General features: G+C 32.1%; 1 protein-coding gene and 1 long non-coding RNA gene across 4 annotated transcripts; one reads left to right on the forward strand and one right to left on the reverse strand.

The window, feature by feature from the left end:
- The first annotated feature begins 275 nt into the window (after positions 1 to 275).
- On the forward strand, positions 276 to 1,350 carry LOC129285198 (uncharacterized). Its single transcript, XM_054920778.1, has 2 exons — positions 276 to 333; positions 422 to 1,350. The coding sequence occupies exon 2, from the start codon at positions 444 to 446 to the stop codon at positions 825 to 827; it is 384 nt and encodes a 127-aa protein (XP_054776753.1). The 5' UTR covers positions 276 to 333; positions 422 to 443; the 3' UTR covers positions 828 to 1,350.
- A 5,877-nt stretch (positions 1,351 to 7,227) lies between these two features.
- On the reverse strand, positions 7,228 to 12,167 carry LOC129287090 (uncharacterized). Of its 3 annotated transcripts, none has more exons than XR_008587592.1 (4): positions 12,033 to 12,167; positions 11,741 to 11,909; positions 11,401 to 11,644; positions 7,228 to 8,054 (listed from the first exon to the last, which is right to left on the reverse strand). It is a non-coding gene; the product is annotated as an uncharacterized LOC129287090 (long non-coding RNA). The 3 variants fall into 3 exon arrangements; XR_008587591.1 differs by lacking the exon at positions 7,228 to 8,054 and adding an exon at positions 11,087 to 11,302; XR_008587590.1 differs by lacking the exon at positions 7,228 to 8,054 and having other exon boundaries at positions 11,087 to 11,644.
- Between the last annotated feature and the right edge of the window lie 7,437 nt (positions 12,168 to 19,604).

The following is a 19,604-nucleotide window of genomic DNA, read 5'->3' on the forward strand; positions in this document are numbered from 1 at the left end:
GAAGGCTCATGTGTTTCGAAAATTAAGAAGGTGTGGATTCACAGAGGAATGGATTGTTGATCCATTGGGAATTGGTGGTGGTCTGATGTTATGGTAAGTGGAGGAGGTCACAGTGAATATTCTCTATTCTACACCAAGCAAAATCCATACTAGTGTGTTGTCCTCGGTTATGGATGTGCCTACTTATGTGACTTTCATTTATGGTCATCCAAAGGAGAAGGATCGAAGATTGGTTTGGGCTGAAGTTAGAAAGATTACTAGGGGAATTAATCAGTCTTGGCTTTGTTTAGGGGATTTTAACAATCTTCTTTCCTAATCTAAAGAAGTTGGGAGGTAATCCTAGAGCAATTAGAAAAATTATTAATTTTCAAAACTTTGTTTCTGATTGTAACTTGAGGGACCTGGCCTTCAATGGTTGTAGATATACCTAGTGTAATAGACGCATGGGAGATGGATTGATTAGAGAACGGATTGATCGAGCTTTTGGGAATGTGCGGCTAATAGAGGAATTCTCAAATGTACAAGTGTTTGACATAGATCCTATCGGCTCTGATCATCATCTGCTCTTGACTGATCTTAACTGTAATTCTTCCAAAAAAGTGAGAACATTTCGATTCGAAGGCATTTGGGCAAACCATGTAGATTTCATGAATGTTATTAAAGGGGGCTGGAATCTGAATGCTGTTAGCATAACACCGTTTATTCAGGATTTTCTAACCAGACTTGATTCTTACAAAAATGAAATTGCTAGATGGAATCGAAAGGAAGTTCCAAATAATAAGAGGCTCATTAATGACCTTAAGCAGCAACTAATTGCTTGTGCTTAAGGTGACTGCAATGAACCTACATTGCAGAAAGTTCAAAAGCTGACGATACTGATAGAGAAAGCTATGGATAATGAGGAGCAGTATTGGTGGCAGAGGGCTCGAATTTCTTGGCTTAAAGTAGGGGATCGTAATTCTAGATTTTTTCACTTGAGCACAATTAAGCGAAGGCAGTACAATAGCATTTTAAGGATTAGAGATGAAGATGGCAACTGGTAAACGGAGAAGACGGACGTCTCAGATAATATTGCAAGATATTTTCAAAATCTTTTTTCCTCTTTTGGACCCAGAGCTACGGCCACTGCTCTTGAATTCTTAGATACCAGAATCGGGGAATGTGAAAATGCTCAACTTATGCGTCCTGTTACCAAAGAAGAAATTCGAGAGGTTGCTTTCAGTTCGGGAGGTACAAAAGCCCCGGGATCGGATGGATTCTCAAGTAAATTTTATCATTCGGCTTGGCCTGAAATTGGTAATTCTATTTGCTCTATGGTGATGGAATTTTTTTCTGGAACTTCTACTTTGGCTGTTACTAATGACACAAATGTTACCCTCATCCCCAAGATTGATAAACCAGAGTATGTCTCCCAATTCCGCCCCATTGGCCTTTGCAATTTCTCTTACAAGATTATATCTAAAATTATTGCTAATCGAATGAAGCCCTTCCTTGATTATTGTATTTCTCCTAATCAGGGTGCTTTTATTCCGGACGTCTTATTCATGATAATCTTATTATTGCCCACAAAGTTTACCATTATCTAAGACATAAGAAAAATGGTAATAAATTCGAGTTTGCTCTGAAAATGGATATGAGTAAAGCTTATGATAGGGTAGAATGGGATTTTTGAAGATGGTTTTGCTTGAATTTGGTTTTTGCCATAACTGGGTGTCTCTTGTTATGAAATGCGTGGAATTTGTCAATCTAAATATTTGTGTATCTAGAGAGAAAATTGCTTCTTTCATGCCTGGGAGAGGTTTGAGACAAGGTGATCCATTATTACCCTATCTCTTTATCTTTGTGGCGGAGGTTCTTTCTAGTATGATAAATAACTATCAACAGAGTGGCCATCTTTACGGGACTAGATTGAGTTTAATATGCCCTGAACTTAATCATTGTTTCTTTGCGGATGATGCTTTGCTCTTCATGAATGCTAATGTTACAAATTGTAAGAAATTAGCAAATTTGGTGCAATGTTACTGTATTGCTTCAAGTTAGCAAGCTAATCTAGAAAAATCTAGTATCTTTTTCTCTTTCAACACTCCGGTAAATGTTAAAAATTGGGTTTGCCATATCTTAGGTATTAACGAAGCTGTGGATCCAAGAAAGTACCTTGGAATTCCAAATATTTGGGGTAAAACAAAACATTAGGCACTTTCTTATATTAGAGAAAAAATTCAACGTCAAGTACAGGGGTGGTCAAGAACCACACTTTCTTATACAGGTAGGGAAGTCATGATCAAGTTTGTTATTAATGCCATTCCTATCTATCCCATGAATTGTTTCAAGTTTCCAATCAAAACATGCAAAGATCTTAACAGCCTCATTTCCAACTTTTGGTTGGGGGGGGGGGGAGATGATAATGGTGGTAAAACTCATTGGCATGCTTGGGATGTCCTTACTTGCTCAAAGGCTGAAGGTGGTATAGGATTTAAGGATTTTGTTCTTATGAATGAAGCCCTTCTTGCTAAAGCTGCATGGAGATTAATACAAAATCCTAATAACTTACGGGTACTAGTTCTCAAAAGTTTATACTTCCCAAAGGGAGAATTTATTGATGCTAAGAAAGGGTCAAAAGATTCTTGGTGCTAGTCGAGTATTATTAATGGATGAAATTTTCTCCTGAAGGATCTACTATGTGATATTGGGACTGGCGAGTCGATTAGAATCTTGGGAGATTGCTGGATTCCTACTCTTCCTCCTTTGGAGAAACCTGAGTACGGTAGAGTCTCAGATCTCATTGTTAATGGTAGCTGGAATTTATCTCCAATCTTTAATCTAGTTGCCAAGGGAATTATTGTTGAAATTATAAAATTCTCCATTCCCACACAGGGATTATCAGACAAGGTCGTTTGGGCCCCTGCTAAAGATGGGAAGTACATTGTAAAATTGGGTTCTCAAAATATTAGATGCAACGACAACATTATCAAACATAAGGCCAGCACATCATGAAGTATCTCTAATGCACTTTGGAGTAACATATGGAAAATTAAAACAGTACCTCAGGTTTAGCATTTCATCTGGAGAATTCTCTCTAAGGCCGTCGCAACCAATGAGGCTCTTTTTAGGAGGAAGTAACGGTTTACCCCTTTTTGTCCTATTTGTGAATCTAAAATAGAAACCATTGAACATCTTTTTTTCCCCTGTCCTTGGGTACGTTGTATTTGGTTTGGTAGCAACTTTGGTTTCAAATTTGATTCTTCAAATGTGTTTAGCTTTGAAAATTGGTGGATGTCTCTTCTTAACCCCAATAGCAATTTTTCTGATTATGATATTGCCTTAATCTGTTAGATCTTATAGTTGATTTGGAAACAAAGAAATGTGGAAGTGTTTACTCATGTGAACCCGATTCTTGCTGTTGTTGTTGAATGTTGAAGCTTGGTCAACTTGTTTTGACCCCTGCGATACTGTATCTAGATCTACCCAGATTGAATTACTTACTATCTTGCATAGTCCGCCTATTGATTTTTGCAAAATTAACTATGACGGCGCTTTTAAGAATAGGGTCGAAGAAGCTGCTATTGGAGTTGTGTGTCGTGATAGTACTGGACATTTTTAATGGGGTTTCTGTGACAAGATTAAGTCTATTTCAGCTTTTATGATAGAAGCGCTGGCTCTCAAATGGGCTCTTATGCTTGCTATTGATATGGAGCATGATAAAGTGCTTTTTGAGACAGTTTGCTTGCTGCTTTACAACAGTGTTGAAGAAAAAATTCCAAACTTGTTTAAGTGGAATTGTCGTGGTATAATCCAGGACGTCATCTACCTTCACATCACAGGTTGGATTCTCTCTTTGTTTTACTCCTCGAGGGGGTAATTGTGTGGTTGATTTCCTTACATCTAGTGCTCTTAAGAAGGTGGGCCCATTAGGGTGGGTTTTTCAACCATTACCTTCTTTATTGTCTCTTCTAACCTCTGATGCTGTGGAAGCTGCGAACCATGGGGCTGATACTTCGAATTCAAGAACTAGGACTGGAGTTGGCTGATGTTCCTTTGCCTTCTCTTTACTATTGTTTCCTTTTGTTTCCTGTCTTTTGTCTTTACTTCTTGTTTCTGGACCTTTGTTTGCTTTTGGTTGGCTATTGAAATATCTTTGCCCAAAAGTTTTCTTTATTACTACAACATGATTTTTATTATAAATGCAACATTATAAGAAATGACCTACAAAATAAGAAAATGAAGAAAATTATAAGAAATGAAGGGTCTGGTGGAGGAATGCAGTGATGGACCGAAAAAAATAATAATAATAATCAATGGGGAATAATAATTTATACTTAAAATAAATATTAATATTTTTAAAAAAATAAATAATTTTAAATATCTATACAATTATATTAATGGTATAAGTTAGTAAAATTAAATATTAAAAATGCATGAAACATAACATTATAGTAACATAAAATACTCTCTTTATAAAAATATTTTTTTATATCTAATAGAATCATGTTTTTAATTTTCATTAAATAAAACTGATATACCTCTTTTTTATGATGGAGAATTTTTGTGAAAATTTTTTTCATAAACAGTTTTTTTTTAATTTTTGATTTTTCATTTTAAAACTATTGCTATTTAAGTTTATAACACACATATATATAATTTTAAATAATGGGATAAATAAACTTTTATAGGGGGATGAGTGAAATTTTTTGAAGTAAGGGGCAATTAAAATTTTTTAAGGGGGCAACTAAAATTATTTAGGGTCATCTTAAGTAATTTCTACTTGAGTCAATTGCCCTTCTATTATAGAGGAAAGGATATATAAAAATTGAAGCCATGAAAGATTTAGACAATAAATATAGAAGATATGAAAATGAATATATGTTGGTCTTAATTAAATCTTTCAATAGATCATTTATTATGAAGAAATAATCATTTCATGGAAAAATATAATAACCAGAGAAAAATTCACAAAACAGAGGCAATAAGAAAAAAGAAGAGCCAATGGAACACGTCACTATTATTCAATATATGCTCTCAGGAAACGAAAAAGACAACAGCATACCAAAATAAATAGCAAATTGAACCCACAATTTTTTTTTGGTCTGGAAATGAAGTAAAATAATTATACCAGTCAACCAGAGTCCGACATATTATATTTCAGTCTTCACCCAGGAGGAAACCTAATTCTCCCCATCTTCTAATAATTAGTTAAATATATCAGATAGTTATAAAAAAAAAAAAGCTAATAAAGTTCATATTCTGAACTTCAAAAAGCTTTCAAAAGATCAATGGGGTAGAGCATATAGCTAGAAAAGGACATGCAACTTGTGTCCCAAATAATGTATTGATAAAACACCAATCCAAATGTCCATTTGCAGATTTTTCTAAATCCCAAACACTGTATACGTAAGGACACAATAGTAGAGAAATCATACAGCTCGACCCATTTGTACATATCTCCCTTCTCTTTAAAATTTCCCACTTGCTTGTCTTTAAATTGCAGAGAAAGAAAGCAAAAAAGACCAAAGAGTGCATCAGGAAGAAAAATCCTTGCCTCTGTACGAAATCGGTCACAGATAAGCTCAATGCTTTTCATGACCGTCTACGGATGAAGCACTCCAATGAAGTCCTAAAAGCCTTTGTTCCGAATTGATCATGGACAAGGCCAGTGAAAAACGCAACCACTTACGAATGAGGGTACCTGGAGGAAACTTCGAGCTCTCTGTTTTGAACCGTTCATGGACCAAGATAACGTATCTTATCACCAGTTGCGGATGAGAGAGACGAAGGAGGGCCGGTGGGGAGGGGTTGTAAACTTGTAATGACTTATTATTTGGTTGAGATGAAGGGGATCAGAGGAAAATTCTTGTGTAATTTAAGACTTAGGGGAGGAAGAGTGCTAATTATAAATTGACATTATATCATTTCAATTCTCTTTCTAGTTTTTTCTTCTTTTATAAAAAACTGTTTATATCATAATTCATTGTTTTTCTAATTGTTGAGTTCCACTTAACTTATCTATGATAATTTTTTAATATGCAGATGATTTGATGAATTTTAATATATTATCTCGTTAGGAAAAGTCTTACTTTAATGTTTTTTTTTGGGCCAGAATTCAACGATAAAAAAATAATTATATTTTCATATTATATAAAAATTACGTTTGTTGTAGAAGAGTGTTGGGAGTGAGAGGAGAGTATAGTAGGGTTTATTTTAGTCCTTGTGTAACAACCCTTTCCCTCCCTCCAACTTCTCCATCCAAACACTCCCTTATTTGTCTCTATGTCATTGTTTTTGTTACTTACTCTTATCTTATTCTATGAATTATGCATGAGTTGTGTACATTTAGCGCTTGATGATAGATAGCATATTTTGTGATATAGGTTATGTCACTTCTCGGTGCTAAGGGTACAATTAGCACAAAATATAAGATAAATTCATATTTCATAAGCCTTAGTTAACCAAATATTGAGATAAAATATCAATAAATAATCTCTACTAGTCAAAAAAAATATCTAAGTTATATATATATATATATATATAATTATAAAGTTGGTAAAATTTTAAACATTTTATAGAAATTTTAGCAAAGTCTCTCCTGTAATTAGGATTTTCTAAAATTTTCACAGTAGCAAAACCCATCAGCCAAATCAAAAAGGAGCTTAGCTTCACACCAGTAGATTTCATAATAACAAATAAAGTCTAAGACCTAACTATAGTATACATGAAGTACTAAGTTATAATTTGGATAATACAATATATATTTGCGTCAATAAAATGACTAACATGTGCTTTTGTTATCTCAAAAAGCAATAAAACCCTTTAATGATAAGTAAGAGGTTAAGGGTCGACTTCAATATTTAAGATTAAAGAAAATTTTCTGGTGAGTAGCATCTCAATCAAAATTATAGATAAAACATGTAAAAGTAGTAATTAATAAAATTTATTTTAAAACAAATCAATGGAAAATTAAAACACATATTTTAACTAGCAATAAATGATAAAGTTCTCAACAATATAATTATGAAATAAATCAATAATTTTGGAATTTTATAAGTTATCAAGAACTGTACAACTCATAAAATTATATAAAAGAAATTCGAATAATGATGTAATCAAGAAAAAATGTTTGTAAATAACGAGGAGAAAATTTACCATATAAAATCATATATGATCAAACAATAATTTGTTTAATAGAATAAATTAAAAAACCAAGAAGTTTCCAAAAATTCACATTGTAGTGGGACTTTATTAGAATGATTAACAAACATAGACATAGTCCACAAGGATAAATAACTGACAAGCGCAGCTTGAGGCTATGAAAACAAATGTGACCATAAATCTCACAAAAATAAGTAGGAGTAATATGCTCACGAATAACTATCCTTCCATTCCACGTGCGTTAACCATTGTATGAGGCTAGTACCTCCTAAACACTTTGCTAGATAAGTATACCATAGTGCGCTAAGAGCTAACGAAACTGTTATTAGTATCACTACATAAAGAAAGACTTTTGTCACTGCCAAAAGTCCAAAAGTTGTCACTAAAGTTTTTAGCAGTGACTTTTCACCGCTAAAAGGTTGTCGCTATAACTATTGCCGCTAATAGTTTTTGCCACCACCAAATTTTTTTTTTAAAAAAATGATAATTTATTCTTATGTCATATCACTCTGCCACGTGATGTCACCTCATGCCATGTCACTTGCCATATATGCGGCATATGATGCTATATCATTTGCCATCTTATGTCACATCACAGGCCACGCGTTCGTCAGATGATGCCACATCACCCTACCACCTTGTGCCACATCCCACGCTACCTCATGCACCATGCATGTCACCATCACTGCCACATCACCCACCATGTGTGTGCCCCCTTAAGCCACATAATGCTTAACGTCATCACCTCGCACCACATCACATACCACGTGTATACCTCCTCAAACCACCTCATATGCCACGTCACTACCTCGCACCACGTCACATATTTGTAGCAAAATATGATAAAGTAATGGTTTGAACTCTTGACCTCCCACCTTCAAGCCTTAAGCCTCCCTTCTTTGCTAGTTGAACTGAAATGCAATTGTAGTTATTATATGTGAAATTAAATATATATTATCTAATTACATACACATATATCAAATAATATATTATTAAAAAGATATACATATATTTTATTTTATTTTCAATTATTAATATAACAAAATAATTTACATGAATATTTAAATTATATTTTTAATAACATATTTTTTTATTGGTAAATATTATTTTTGTTAGGAAAATGAACTTAAAATCAACAAATTTTAAATATCAAATAATATTCTTACGTACATTGTAACCAATTTTTAAATTTTATTTTTATGTTTTAAATGAAAATTATTAAGTATATAATTTATTTATAAAAATGTATTATATTAGTTTATGTTAAATATCTTTTACTTTTTTCCCCCTATTTGTTTCAAAATCAATAAACTATATGCTTAAATTTTTACCTTCTCTCAAAATGGCTAAATGTTCTCCACTCTTTTATTACAAATATATTTTATCTATAATTTTTTAATATCTTAAAAAAGTATTTTAATAACAAATTAATTTCAACCACATAAATTTTGTTAATAGTAACTTTGAATAATTTTGAATTTTTAATGAATACTAATAACTTTTATAATACAAGATAGTTGCAAGGATCTCACATGTGATCAATCTAGCTAACCTCTGATCATTTTCTACCTCATAGCAAAGTAGATTTGAATAATTTTTCATATTCTTCTTAGTAATAATTAGTTATAAAAATATTATTAGTAAATATTTTTATAACAATAGAAATCTAAATACACTAGGTGGAATCACATGAAATCCTTGTCCAAATGCTATTAGGGCTCAACAGAAGAAGTAGAGACTATGTGTATACCAAGTTAAGCTTCAAGTGTGCAATATGCCAAGTACGCCCTCCGGTCCTATTTATAATCCATTTCTACCAACCTCATCAATACCAATACAATAAAAGTACAAGGAATAAAAGTAAGTAAAATTCCAAACATGCCCCTATATAACAAATTTAAAAAGTAATGTCCTGTTACTTTTTCTCTCTTATGAAGGGTAATTTTGGAAATACTTCTCAAATATTACCTAAAAAGACGCACCGTGACTTATAAATGAGACCAAATACACCTTCTAAAATTGGACTTATAAATGGGACCAGAGGGAGTAGTCTGCAATATCATTTGTATCTTGTGATACCTGTACAACGTTAACGTCCCAATGCTATTTATATATTTGTATACAAGTAATAATTTATGTATAACTTAACTTAATTATAATTGAAAGTAATAGGCCATCAAAATTTTAATTTATCATATTAAAATACTAGCTTAATAACATAATTCTTAGAAAAATATAAACTATATATGTCTAAAAAATATTATGAATAATACAAAATTAAAAATTATTTTAATAATTAAACTTAGTACGTCTTCACTATTATTCTTTTTGTTTCACGATCCTATATATCATTTAATTCTACTACTGTATATAAAATAAGAAACTTAATTTCATAAATATATTTTGAATGATTTTATTTAATTTTAAATTTTTAAAATAATTCATAAGAATTTTTTAATAATTTAAATGATAATTTTAAAAATTATTTCATATAATTTAAAATTATATTTAATCTTTTAAAAATACTTTTAGTGGAAACAAATGTTGTCACTAAAGATAATTATACAAATTATTTTTTATAAAAATAGCTAAAAGTCCACTTTCAGTGGTGACTTTTAAATGTTACTACCAAAAGTGGACTAAAGGTAATTATACAAATTATTTTTAATTTTTAAATTATTTTTTATAAAAATACTTTTTGCGGAAACTTTTAAATGTTGCCAAAAGTTCACTTTTTAAGGCAACATTTAATTGTCACTGTCAAAAATATATTTTTTGTCACAACTTTTGGCAGCAACAAATTGTCACCACTAAAAGTGAACTTTTTGTAGCGACTTTAATTTGTTTAGTGACAACTTGTTTGGTTGCTACTAAAAGTCATTGCTAAAAGTCATTTGTTTTGTAGTGCATCCAATGTTTTGAACCTAATCTCCCTAATTAAAATAAAATATGTATGAAGTTGAAACATTCATTGAAACCCATTCTTTTCAAGATATAATATTCAACTATTAAATTTTCTTTTCAATTTTCTCCATGCACAAATCATCGTTTTAATAATTGTAATATAAATCATACAATTTAAACAACAAAAATATTTAGAATAAATATTCGATTAATAATGTACTAGATTCAAATATTCTTTAACAATAGCATAATTCATAATGAATATAAAGTAAATTCCATAATAAACTAGTTAATATGAAAGTTAGGTAAGTAAGAAAAAATTATATGAATCTTAAAATTAAAATTGACGAGAATATTTATGCAACGTAAAAAGGGAATAATGTAAAAATTTAAATAAAAAATTATAAACAGTTTGTAAGAAATTATTTGGATACTACTTACTTACCTGAGAGGTTCTAATAATTCTAAAGCTTGCTTCATTTTAACTTGTCACTTAATTGCAAGGGTGCCATTAATTTCCTAACAAGTAAATTACAATTCTAAAATCAGTTATTCACTCTTTTCATAATGTAAGGAAGTATTTGACAACATAACTAGGGCAAGAGAAGACCTGGTATCCATCCCTTACAACATAACAACAATTAAATTTTCAAGCAATAATCAAGATAGCACTATATTCATTAAAGTTCCAAATATACTTAAATTAATCATACTATTTGACAAATCTTAATTCATCCTTATTCCTCCTCATAGCCTATTCTCAATTGCAATTCATAATAGGTCACATTAACTCTTCTTATCATTTATTTAAACTTAATCAAGTACTATAACAAGAGTTTTATTTAATTATTTCTCCTACTATGTTATTTTAAAATTCCAATCAGTAGCTTAAATTAAAATTTATATATACTCTTTGAATTCATAACATGGAAGTTTAACAACATTCATTCCACTAAATTCTTCTTTTAAGTATTTCTACAAGTAACTTGAGGGCATTTCCATCAATAAAATCATAAAGCAAACATCCAAGGAATTTCAATAACTTCCAACATTTAATTCTTTAATTAAAATTCAGCTTAGCATCAAAATGAATTGGCCTCTATCATTAATCAAAACAACAGTTCAATTCAAATTTAATAACTACCGACTTCAAAGTGCCACTATAGCCTCTGAATTTTCTCAAGTTTCCTTGCTGAATTTGTGGGCCACGACAACAATCAGCTAGAACAATAAAGTAGAAGTTTCAACCCTCATCCTAAAAGCCACAGCATCACAAAACAAAAGAGCCAAATCCCTTAGCTTTAACAGCCATGGATGACCAGAAAAGGAGGAGAAAAAAAATCAGAAACTCACTTCTTAAGCATGCAGACCACTGGAGGAAGACGGAAGGAACAACATTGAAGAAGCCCAAACTCCTTGGTTACCAACGCACACCACACTAACACTGAGGAAAGAAAGAAACAGAGGATCGTGAAGCAGCGACAGTAATCACAGCAAGCTCACGGTGGCCAGGAGACGAGAAGGAACAGTGAGGTTCGGTGAGCACAGGAGAAGAGTGGCAGCAAGGAAGCAGTCCGACAGTGAGGGAGGAATTCGACTGTGAAGAGAGAAGAGGAGCAAGATGTCGGTGAAGGAGAGAGAATGCAAAATGCTTTGTTTATTTTTATTTCAATGTTTTGAAAACCAGACTGACCCGGGCGGTCGACCTGTTGACCATCCATGAAGGCGGCTCGGTTTGGACCATTAACCCGCTCTGGCAGTTGAGCCGTTTCAGACTGTGTTAGACCAAGCAATTCTTAGAGAACCGATTGAACCATCAACCTGGAACGGTTTTTGAGTGATCCGGGAGGGTCATCTAAACACTTTGGAATAAAAAAAAGGGCACAGGGAAGAGATGGAGAGAGAAGATGAAATTAGAAAAATGGCATAGATTCAAAGAAAAAACCAAGAAAATAAAACATTTTACAACGAACCATGATTCTCACCGTATTTTCCTTGATACAAAACCACCAGATCTACTTTCAGATTGCTAGATTTGAAGAAAATCTGACTGTTGCAAGCGAGACCTGTGCAGCTGCGAAGAAAGAATGGAGGAAGACGACGACGAAGGAAGCAAAAACAGAAACTGATTGGGTTAGGCTTTTATCAATTGGATTGGAGAACCAGTAATGTCAATTCATTACCCATTCTCTTTTTACGTGTCATTTTTTTATTTAATATTAACCAATGAAGAATGGGACAGCGAAAGAGACGGGAATATAGAATTAAAAAAGGGCATAAAATTATTTTTTATTGGCCAACATAAAGAGGTTTCAGAAAGAAGGCTTTAAGTTGATATTATTTTGATTTTTTTATGAGATTCCTACGCTATTTATGCAAAATGGTGAGATGGAATAAAATTTACTAAAATATTATTTTTTAAGCAAGCTAAGAAATTAATTATAAATATTTTAAAATTTCTGTATATAAGTGAATATTTTTATTTAAATATAGATTGATTTTATATTTCTTATGCATCTATTATTTAAAAATTGAATTAAACATGACTGGTTCAACCACTAATTTAATCAGTTAAATTATGAGACTTATGACCCGTTGATTTTTTCAATTCATCATCCGATTCAGTTTTTAAAATATTGATTTTTTCACAACGAAGAAGATAAAATGTTATCAAAAGATAAAACTGGAATAGTTAAAAGAAAGAGCACAAAATATTACAAAAAAAGGTCAAGAAAATTACAAGAAATGGCATAAATTTTTTTTATAATTTAAAACAAAATAAAATCATATTTTTACTCAGTAAAATTTGAACTCTGAACCTTCAAAAAAATTATTTCAATAAACTATTACGCTTCATTTGTTATAAAATTTTAACAATTAGATTAAATAAAATATTATTTGAAAGGGAAATTTTTTTTATTTAAAATTTAAGGTTGTCACATGTTATTGCTTTGACTCGTGTATTTCATCTGTCACATTTAGCCATCATCATGAACTGTCATGAAAGCCTTTGTTGCTTATCCAGTACTAGTGATGCACCTTTGGGCCTGTTTTGGGCCTGGTCCTTGTGTTGAATCAGTTTAAACCCAATTTTTCCATTAGCTTGCTCCTTTTTTCTAATTTCAACATAAAGATATTATGTGAGGCAATAATGCCCATTTCCTTCCAATCTAAAGCCATAATCAATTATTTTAAATGCTGAAATGCATTAAAAATCAAGTAAAATATTGGCTTATCAATTCACCAAACAAGATTCTACATTTTCTAGCTCTCCAGAATAATTATTTAAACAAAATTTTTTAATCTTTTTCTTTGAGAATATATTTTACAAAATATTAGTTCTCCAGAAAATAAAAAAATAGAATCAAAAAAAAAAATATATTCCCTCTTGCTAGGCTACTATGGAATGATAGCATGTTGAGTTATTGTTCTTCTACTGATTATGGCGGAATAGGTTGAGATTGTTCTCTTATATTAGTTTATTGTTCTGTTACTTTGTTTCTTTTGTTTTCTTGTTTTTTGTTTAATTGTATTTTGTTTTTTATTTGGCTAGATGTGTGCTAGTTTGTAACCATAGGTTTTTTTGAGTGTTTTTTTTCTTTTGCTTTGGCTATTAGGGTGTGTAATTTCTTGGTCTTGATGTTAATAAAATTGACTTTTTTGGGCCAAAAAAAAAAAGCCCCAATAATGTCTTCTCCATCCACAATAGCAGAATATCTTTTTCTTCTATTACTATTTAGATTGGTCCTGTCAAAACCACGTAGTTTAGAATTTAGATCAGCATGATTTTCACATGGACACCTTGAACAATGTGTTTGTAGAGAAATAACTAAGAAAAAAAATTAATTAGAAAATTTTTAAATATTGACCCCAAAAACGTATTGAAATGTAAACAAATTCATTGGAGGGAGGAAATCATGTGTGGAAATGAGCAGCATGACAGTAAATTGAGAGCAACATGAGCCCATTGAGAGCTGGGTTGTGAAGAATGATAATATTAAGGGAAGAATTAAAAGGAAAAAATTGGGTTCATTAATTGTACTGATTACATTGTTGCTATCATGTAACAAAGTATATCAGGCTGAGCCTTATTAAAATGAACCAAGGCATCCTGATAAGTTGTTTGTGTAACAGTCACTTACAATTAAACCGCCTCTATCCAATTAAAATGAGGCATCTACATCTTCCTCTATCTTTATACGGCAAGTGATTAACCCGTGGATCTCATTTACAACATCTAAAATTCAAATTTATATTTTATTATAATTTTTTTAATTTCAAATATCTCGGACATTTATTTAAAATGTTAACTAGCATATCCTTCCATTTTCATTTCCCACCTCCATTTTTCATTGGTCTTTGAATTTGAATTTTTTTATATTATTCAAACAAAAATACATGGATTTTAAATTTTAGATTTTAAATCTAAAATCTAAATCTAAATCCACCAATCTAAAATGCTATCTCAAATAATTTCAAATTGTTTGATCTCACTTGAGAGGTTTTGTAGAGAAAGAAAATTTCCTTGTGACCTAAGTAGGTTAAGGATGAGAAAGAGGAACCTTACCAAATTGGATTTCAAGCTTATCATCCAGATCGTCCAAATTTAATTTTAGTTTATTTTTATAATTTTAGTATCTCCTTATTTTAGTAAATGGAAAATGAAGAATAAAAAAATCTTTTAATTATCACTTTGAAATGTTGGTAAAAAAAAAGTTACTTTCTTTGTATCAGTTTAAATCGGATAGGATCCTGACAAACACTCTTTTCTTGAGAGATTCACGAATGCTTCTACACTTTCTTTTATGTCAATTTTCCACCAGCCACTGCTGCTTCGTATGCTGCCTCAAGAACCTTAATGATTTTGAATGATTGGTTGCTGCTTCATGTGACTAGAAGGCTTGTAGCGAGAATGTTAGTAAGTCTGTGAAATATGTCTCTTCCAGGAGCAAAGAAGTTTTTGGGCATCTGGGAAGAAGGAGGAAGAGACAGACGAGTAGATCGACTAGATGGTATTAATAGAGTACTACGTGATGATGGGTTGTTCTCTTCTTCGGAATAGCTGTAGAGACAGTTTTGGGTTGAGCTTGAGGAAGCTACTGTTCAGAGGGATGTTCTTTGGGCACGAAAATCCAGATCTGACTGGTTCTCGACAAGGGACACATACAAAATAATATCAAGTTACAAGTTTTGGACATGGAGTAGATTAAATGGGAGGTTAATTACAATTACAAGTTTTTATATTTCTTGATTTAATGAGGAAGGTGGTACCACTTCTTCGCCACTTAGAGAAGGACAGAGATTACTTTTTTTTTTTGGTAGATTCTTTATATTAAGCATATTTTAAGATAATCTATTTAATCAAAATAGCTTAAGCCATCTAGTTAGATACATTTCAAATTGTATATATTCATGATCCATCTTTTAATTTTTAGATGTGGGATTTATTTTATCTCTAATACCTTCAGCTAAGCTTTTGGGTTGCTCATTCATCCAAGCTTTATATATTTAATGCTTCTTATAAAAGGATGTTTCATCACTAGGATAGCTGTTTTTTAATTCATTTATTTTGTATATATGTTTTTTCTTGTTCCTCTAGTTATAAAAAAACTTCATTTGTGAAAAACATTTTCTTTGAAAATTGAAAGACAAAAATTTAAAATTTTGATCATCCAAAATAGATCTATATCTAGCTTCTGAGTACTGAATGGAGAAAGGCCATTGAGAGGTTAGTTTTGTCCTTTAAAATAAAATGGTTATTTTTGTCTAACTAAATAATAAGATTTTCAAACATTTACACGTGTCATGAGAAATGTGCTCCTTAAAAGATTAGGGGCAAAAGGAGGGAAAAGGAAAAATTATCAATATAGATTACAAAAACTAAATCCTATTATATTAATTATTAGTGCTCCTTTCTTAGTCTTAAAAGTTCTGGGCCCTGCCACAAGGCTTCCATGTAATCATTGATACATTTGAAAAATAAACACTTTAATCCTAGGTTCAAATTTTTGTTCAAAAAAAAAAAAATCCTAGGTTCGAATGTCATCTTTAATACATTTGTGAATTTATGAATTTATGCAGCAAATGAATAATGGGGAGCTAGTTAGGACAAGATTGATTTATCTCTTTCAAATAATATCAGACATAAGGAATATCTACTTGCATGTTGGAATTAAATTCCAATCCATTTGTTGCATCAAATTTATGTACAAATTATTTATTTTATCTAAAATTATCTCAATTCAAGATAATTTTTGAAACTTTAAAACGATATCAGCAACAAAATAAAATATCAACACATAAGTAAATGGAGTGCTTACCCTGAAGTGTTTCAAAAGGTTCGTGTTTCCATTCAACATCATTCTTAAGGAGATATTAAACTTTTTTGTCAAATTGATTTTGATTTTTAAGTCTATTCAATGCTCACAACTCCTACATCACCTTTGAGACACACACACACACATACACATAAAACATACTAAATGCTTTTTAGTGGGGGTCTTAGGCTGACCAGATTTTTTTGCAAAAAAAAAAAAAAGTGTTCCCATGAGTTTTTTTAGTAGAAGTACGAGGTGTTACAGTTTTCAGGAAAGAAAATTTTGTCTTCACGATAGTTTTTCTTTTCAATATTTCTTTTATTGTGAATGATGGTTGAAATGATAGAACATTGTGATGAGAAATCCAACTCATGCTACATAACAAAAGTCAAAAGTCAGAGTATGCTATTGATTATACTTGCTTCGTGTTTCCTTGTAGATTTCATTCATTCATTACTCTACTTTCCGTGAGATGTTTTCTTACCTCAGCTTGAAACTCTTGTATTGATACTTTTACAGTTTAAAGAACATACAGAGAATTGTTCAGTTCAAGGAAAAAAAAAAAACATCAGCAACAAAGTTCCCAATTACTGTAAAAGTGCATGTTGTTAACTTCTTTTCATTATAGTAATAAATATTTAAATAATAGATTGATTATGTAGTGAATGTCATATGTAACATTAATATTATGTAACTCTTTTGCTTTTAGACTCATCAATTACGCACTATTGAAACACATAAGCATACATTCATTACCACATCAGCAAAAGACTCCATGTCAAATAACAAGAAGAAGAAAATGTCATCATCAGATATCACGTAATTCTCACACACTATCACAAATTCTAGATCATTCTTTTTATAACGTGTGTCATTCTCTTATTGATCAGACCATACTATAAATATGCATACACTATTCATTGTAAAAAGTAGGCATGAAATAATACCCAGTTTATTCATTTCCTTTCTGCTCTATTATGGTATTAGAGCAATGACATTGTCAAGCATGGCTGGCTCTCCTTCATCTAGTTCTTTTATCTCCTTCACTAACCCTCTTCTACAACTCACCACCAATACCGTCACTAACTTTTCTCATTTCATTGCCATCAAACTTTTAGAGGATAATTATCTCATATGGCGTGGCCAAATTATGCCATACCTTTATGGTCAACAACTTTTTGGCTATATTGATAGTTCTATACCATCACCTTCGACTAGAACTCCTGCTGGACTACCCAATCAAGATTATCTCTAATGGTTCCAACAAGACCAACTCGTTCTTTCCATTCTTATTGCCTCTATAATGGAAAAACTAATTTCACAAGTTCTCCATTACAAATCTTCTTGAACTCTATGGCTTGCCCTTGAAATGCTATTTTCCTAGTAAACTCAAGCTCGCCTTGTTCACCTTCATCAACAAATCACGGCCATCAAAAAGGATGGTGAAACAATATTTGAGTAATATCGTCAAGCTACCATACTAGCTGACTCTCTGGCTGTAGTAGGCAAACTTGTCCTTGATGATGATTTTACCACTTATTTACTAGTTGGCTTAGGTCCTGAGTTTAACACCATAGTCGCCTTTGTAATAACTCAGCACTCTGTTCTATCTATTGAGGAAATCTTCAGTTATTTACTTCAATATGAAGCTCGAATGAATCATCATGACTTTGTTCAACTTCCTATTGAAATCAAAACCAATGCTGTATCATAGGCATCTTACCCCAACATATCATCATCCCGAGGTGGTTGTGGACATGGTTATCAATTGTATCACCCCTCTGCTCGTGGACGTGGCAATAGGTACTCCAATTTTTGAGGTCATGGCAATAGATTTCATCGAGGAGGAGGATGACATTCCTACTTTTTCCAACCTAACAACGATCCTCCATGTCAACTCTGTGATCGTTATGGCCATAGTGCTCACACCTACAACCAACAGTATAATCAAGCCCCTCAGGCACCACAACCACCACCACCCATCGCTGCACACAACTTTGATTGCTCTGCTGTACATGATTCTCTATGGTATCCTAACATTGGGGCCACACATCATATGACCAATGATCTGTCCAACCTTAATTTCTCAGCTGCTCCTTATCATGGCTCTAATGCTGTTCGTGTTATCGATGGCTCACTAATGTCCATTCAATACCAAGGCTCTAGCACCCTTACCACAAATAATGGCAACTTTCTTCTCCCTAATCTTCTACACACTCCTTCTACTAAAAAATCTTTTAAATGTTAATAAATTTTGTTGTGATAACAATGTATTTTTTAAATTTCACTTTAATTTTTTCTCTGTAGAGGATAAGCAAACAATGACCCCACTTCTTCACAGTCTAAGCCATAACAACTTGTACCTATTCACTGCCTCCTTGTCACCACCTCAAGCACACTTTAGCATCCGCACAACCATCAATCACTGGCATAATTGTCTTGGTCATCCAACCTCATGCACTGTTCATCATGTCCTTAAGAAACATAATCTCCCATTTACCAAGTCATCATCACCAACATTGTGTGCACCTCCAAGAGTCATTGGTTACCTTCTCCAACATCTTTAAACTACTCTAGTTTTCGTTTTCAACTTGTTTTTTGTGATGTATGGGTCCTTCCCCAATTATTTCCACCACTGGCTTTCGTTACTATGCATCCTTTGTTGATGACCACTCTCATTATATTTGGTTTTATCCTATCCATTCCAAAAGTAAGGTTTGTTCTATTTTTCATCAATTTTGCACACTTGTGAACACCTTTTTTAATTCCACAATGCATTCTTTTCAATCAGAATGGGGTGTAGAATTTCGATCATTGCACAAAGATCTCATCACCTTAGGCATTCACCATCGCATTACCTGTCCTCACACACACACATAGAATGGTACATTGGAAAGGTGTCACTATGCTATTGTTGAGAAAGGTCTTGCTCTTCTTACACATGCATCTATCCCTCAAACTTATTGGACCTTTGCCTTTGCCATTTCATCTTATCTAATTAACAGACTACCAAGTCCATCTCTACAAGGCTCAAGCCCATTTGAACTTATTTTTCTACAAAAACCAAATTATTGTATCTTAAAATTTTTTGGCTCTACATGTTGGCCTAATCTTAGACCTTATGCACCTCACAAATTAGCTCCACGATCATTGCCTTGTGTATTTCTTGGCTATGCTCCCAACCATTTAGGTTATCTTTGTCTCCATTTACCCACTGGATGACTTTACACTTCCAGAGAT

The sequence above is a fragment of the Prosopis cineraria genome, unplaced genomic scaffold (genome assembly GCF_029017545.1).
Source record: "Prosopis cineraria cultivar Desert tree isolate PC_DT_omini unplaced genomic scaffold, ASM2901754v1 PC11, whole genome shotgun sequence".
Lineage (NCBI taxonomy): Eukaryota > Viridiplantae > Streptophyta > Magnoliopsida > Fabales > Fabaceae > Prosopis > Prosopis cineraria.

Excerpts from the sequence above, each read along its gene's own strand:
- LOC129285198 (XM_054920778.1), top strand. The coding sequence starts at position 444 with ATGGGAGATGGATTGATTAGAGAACGGATTGATCGAGCTTTTGGGAAT.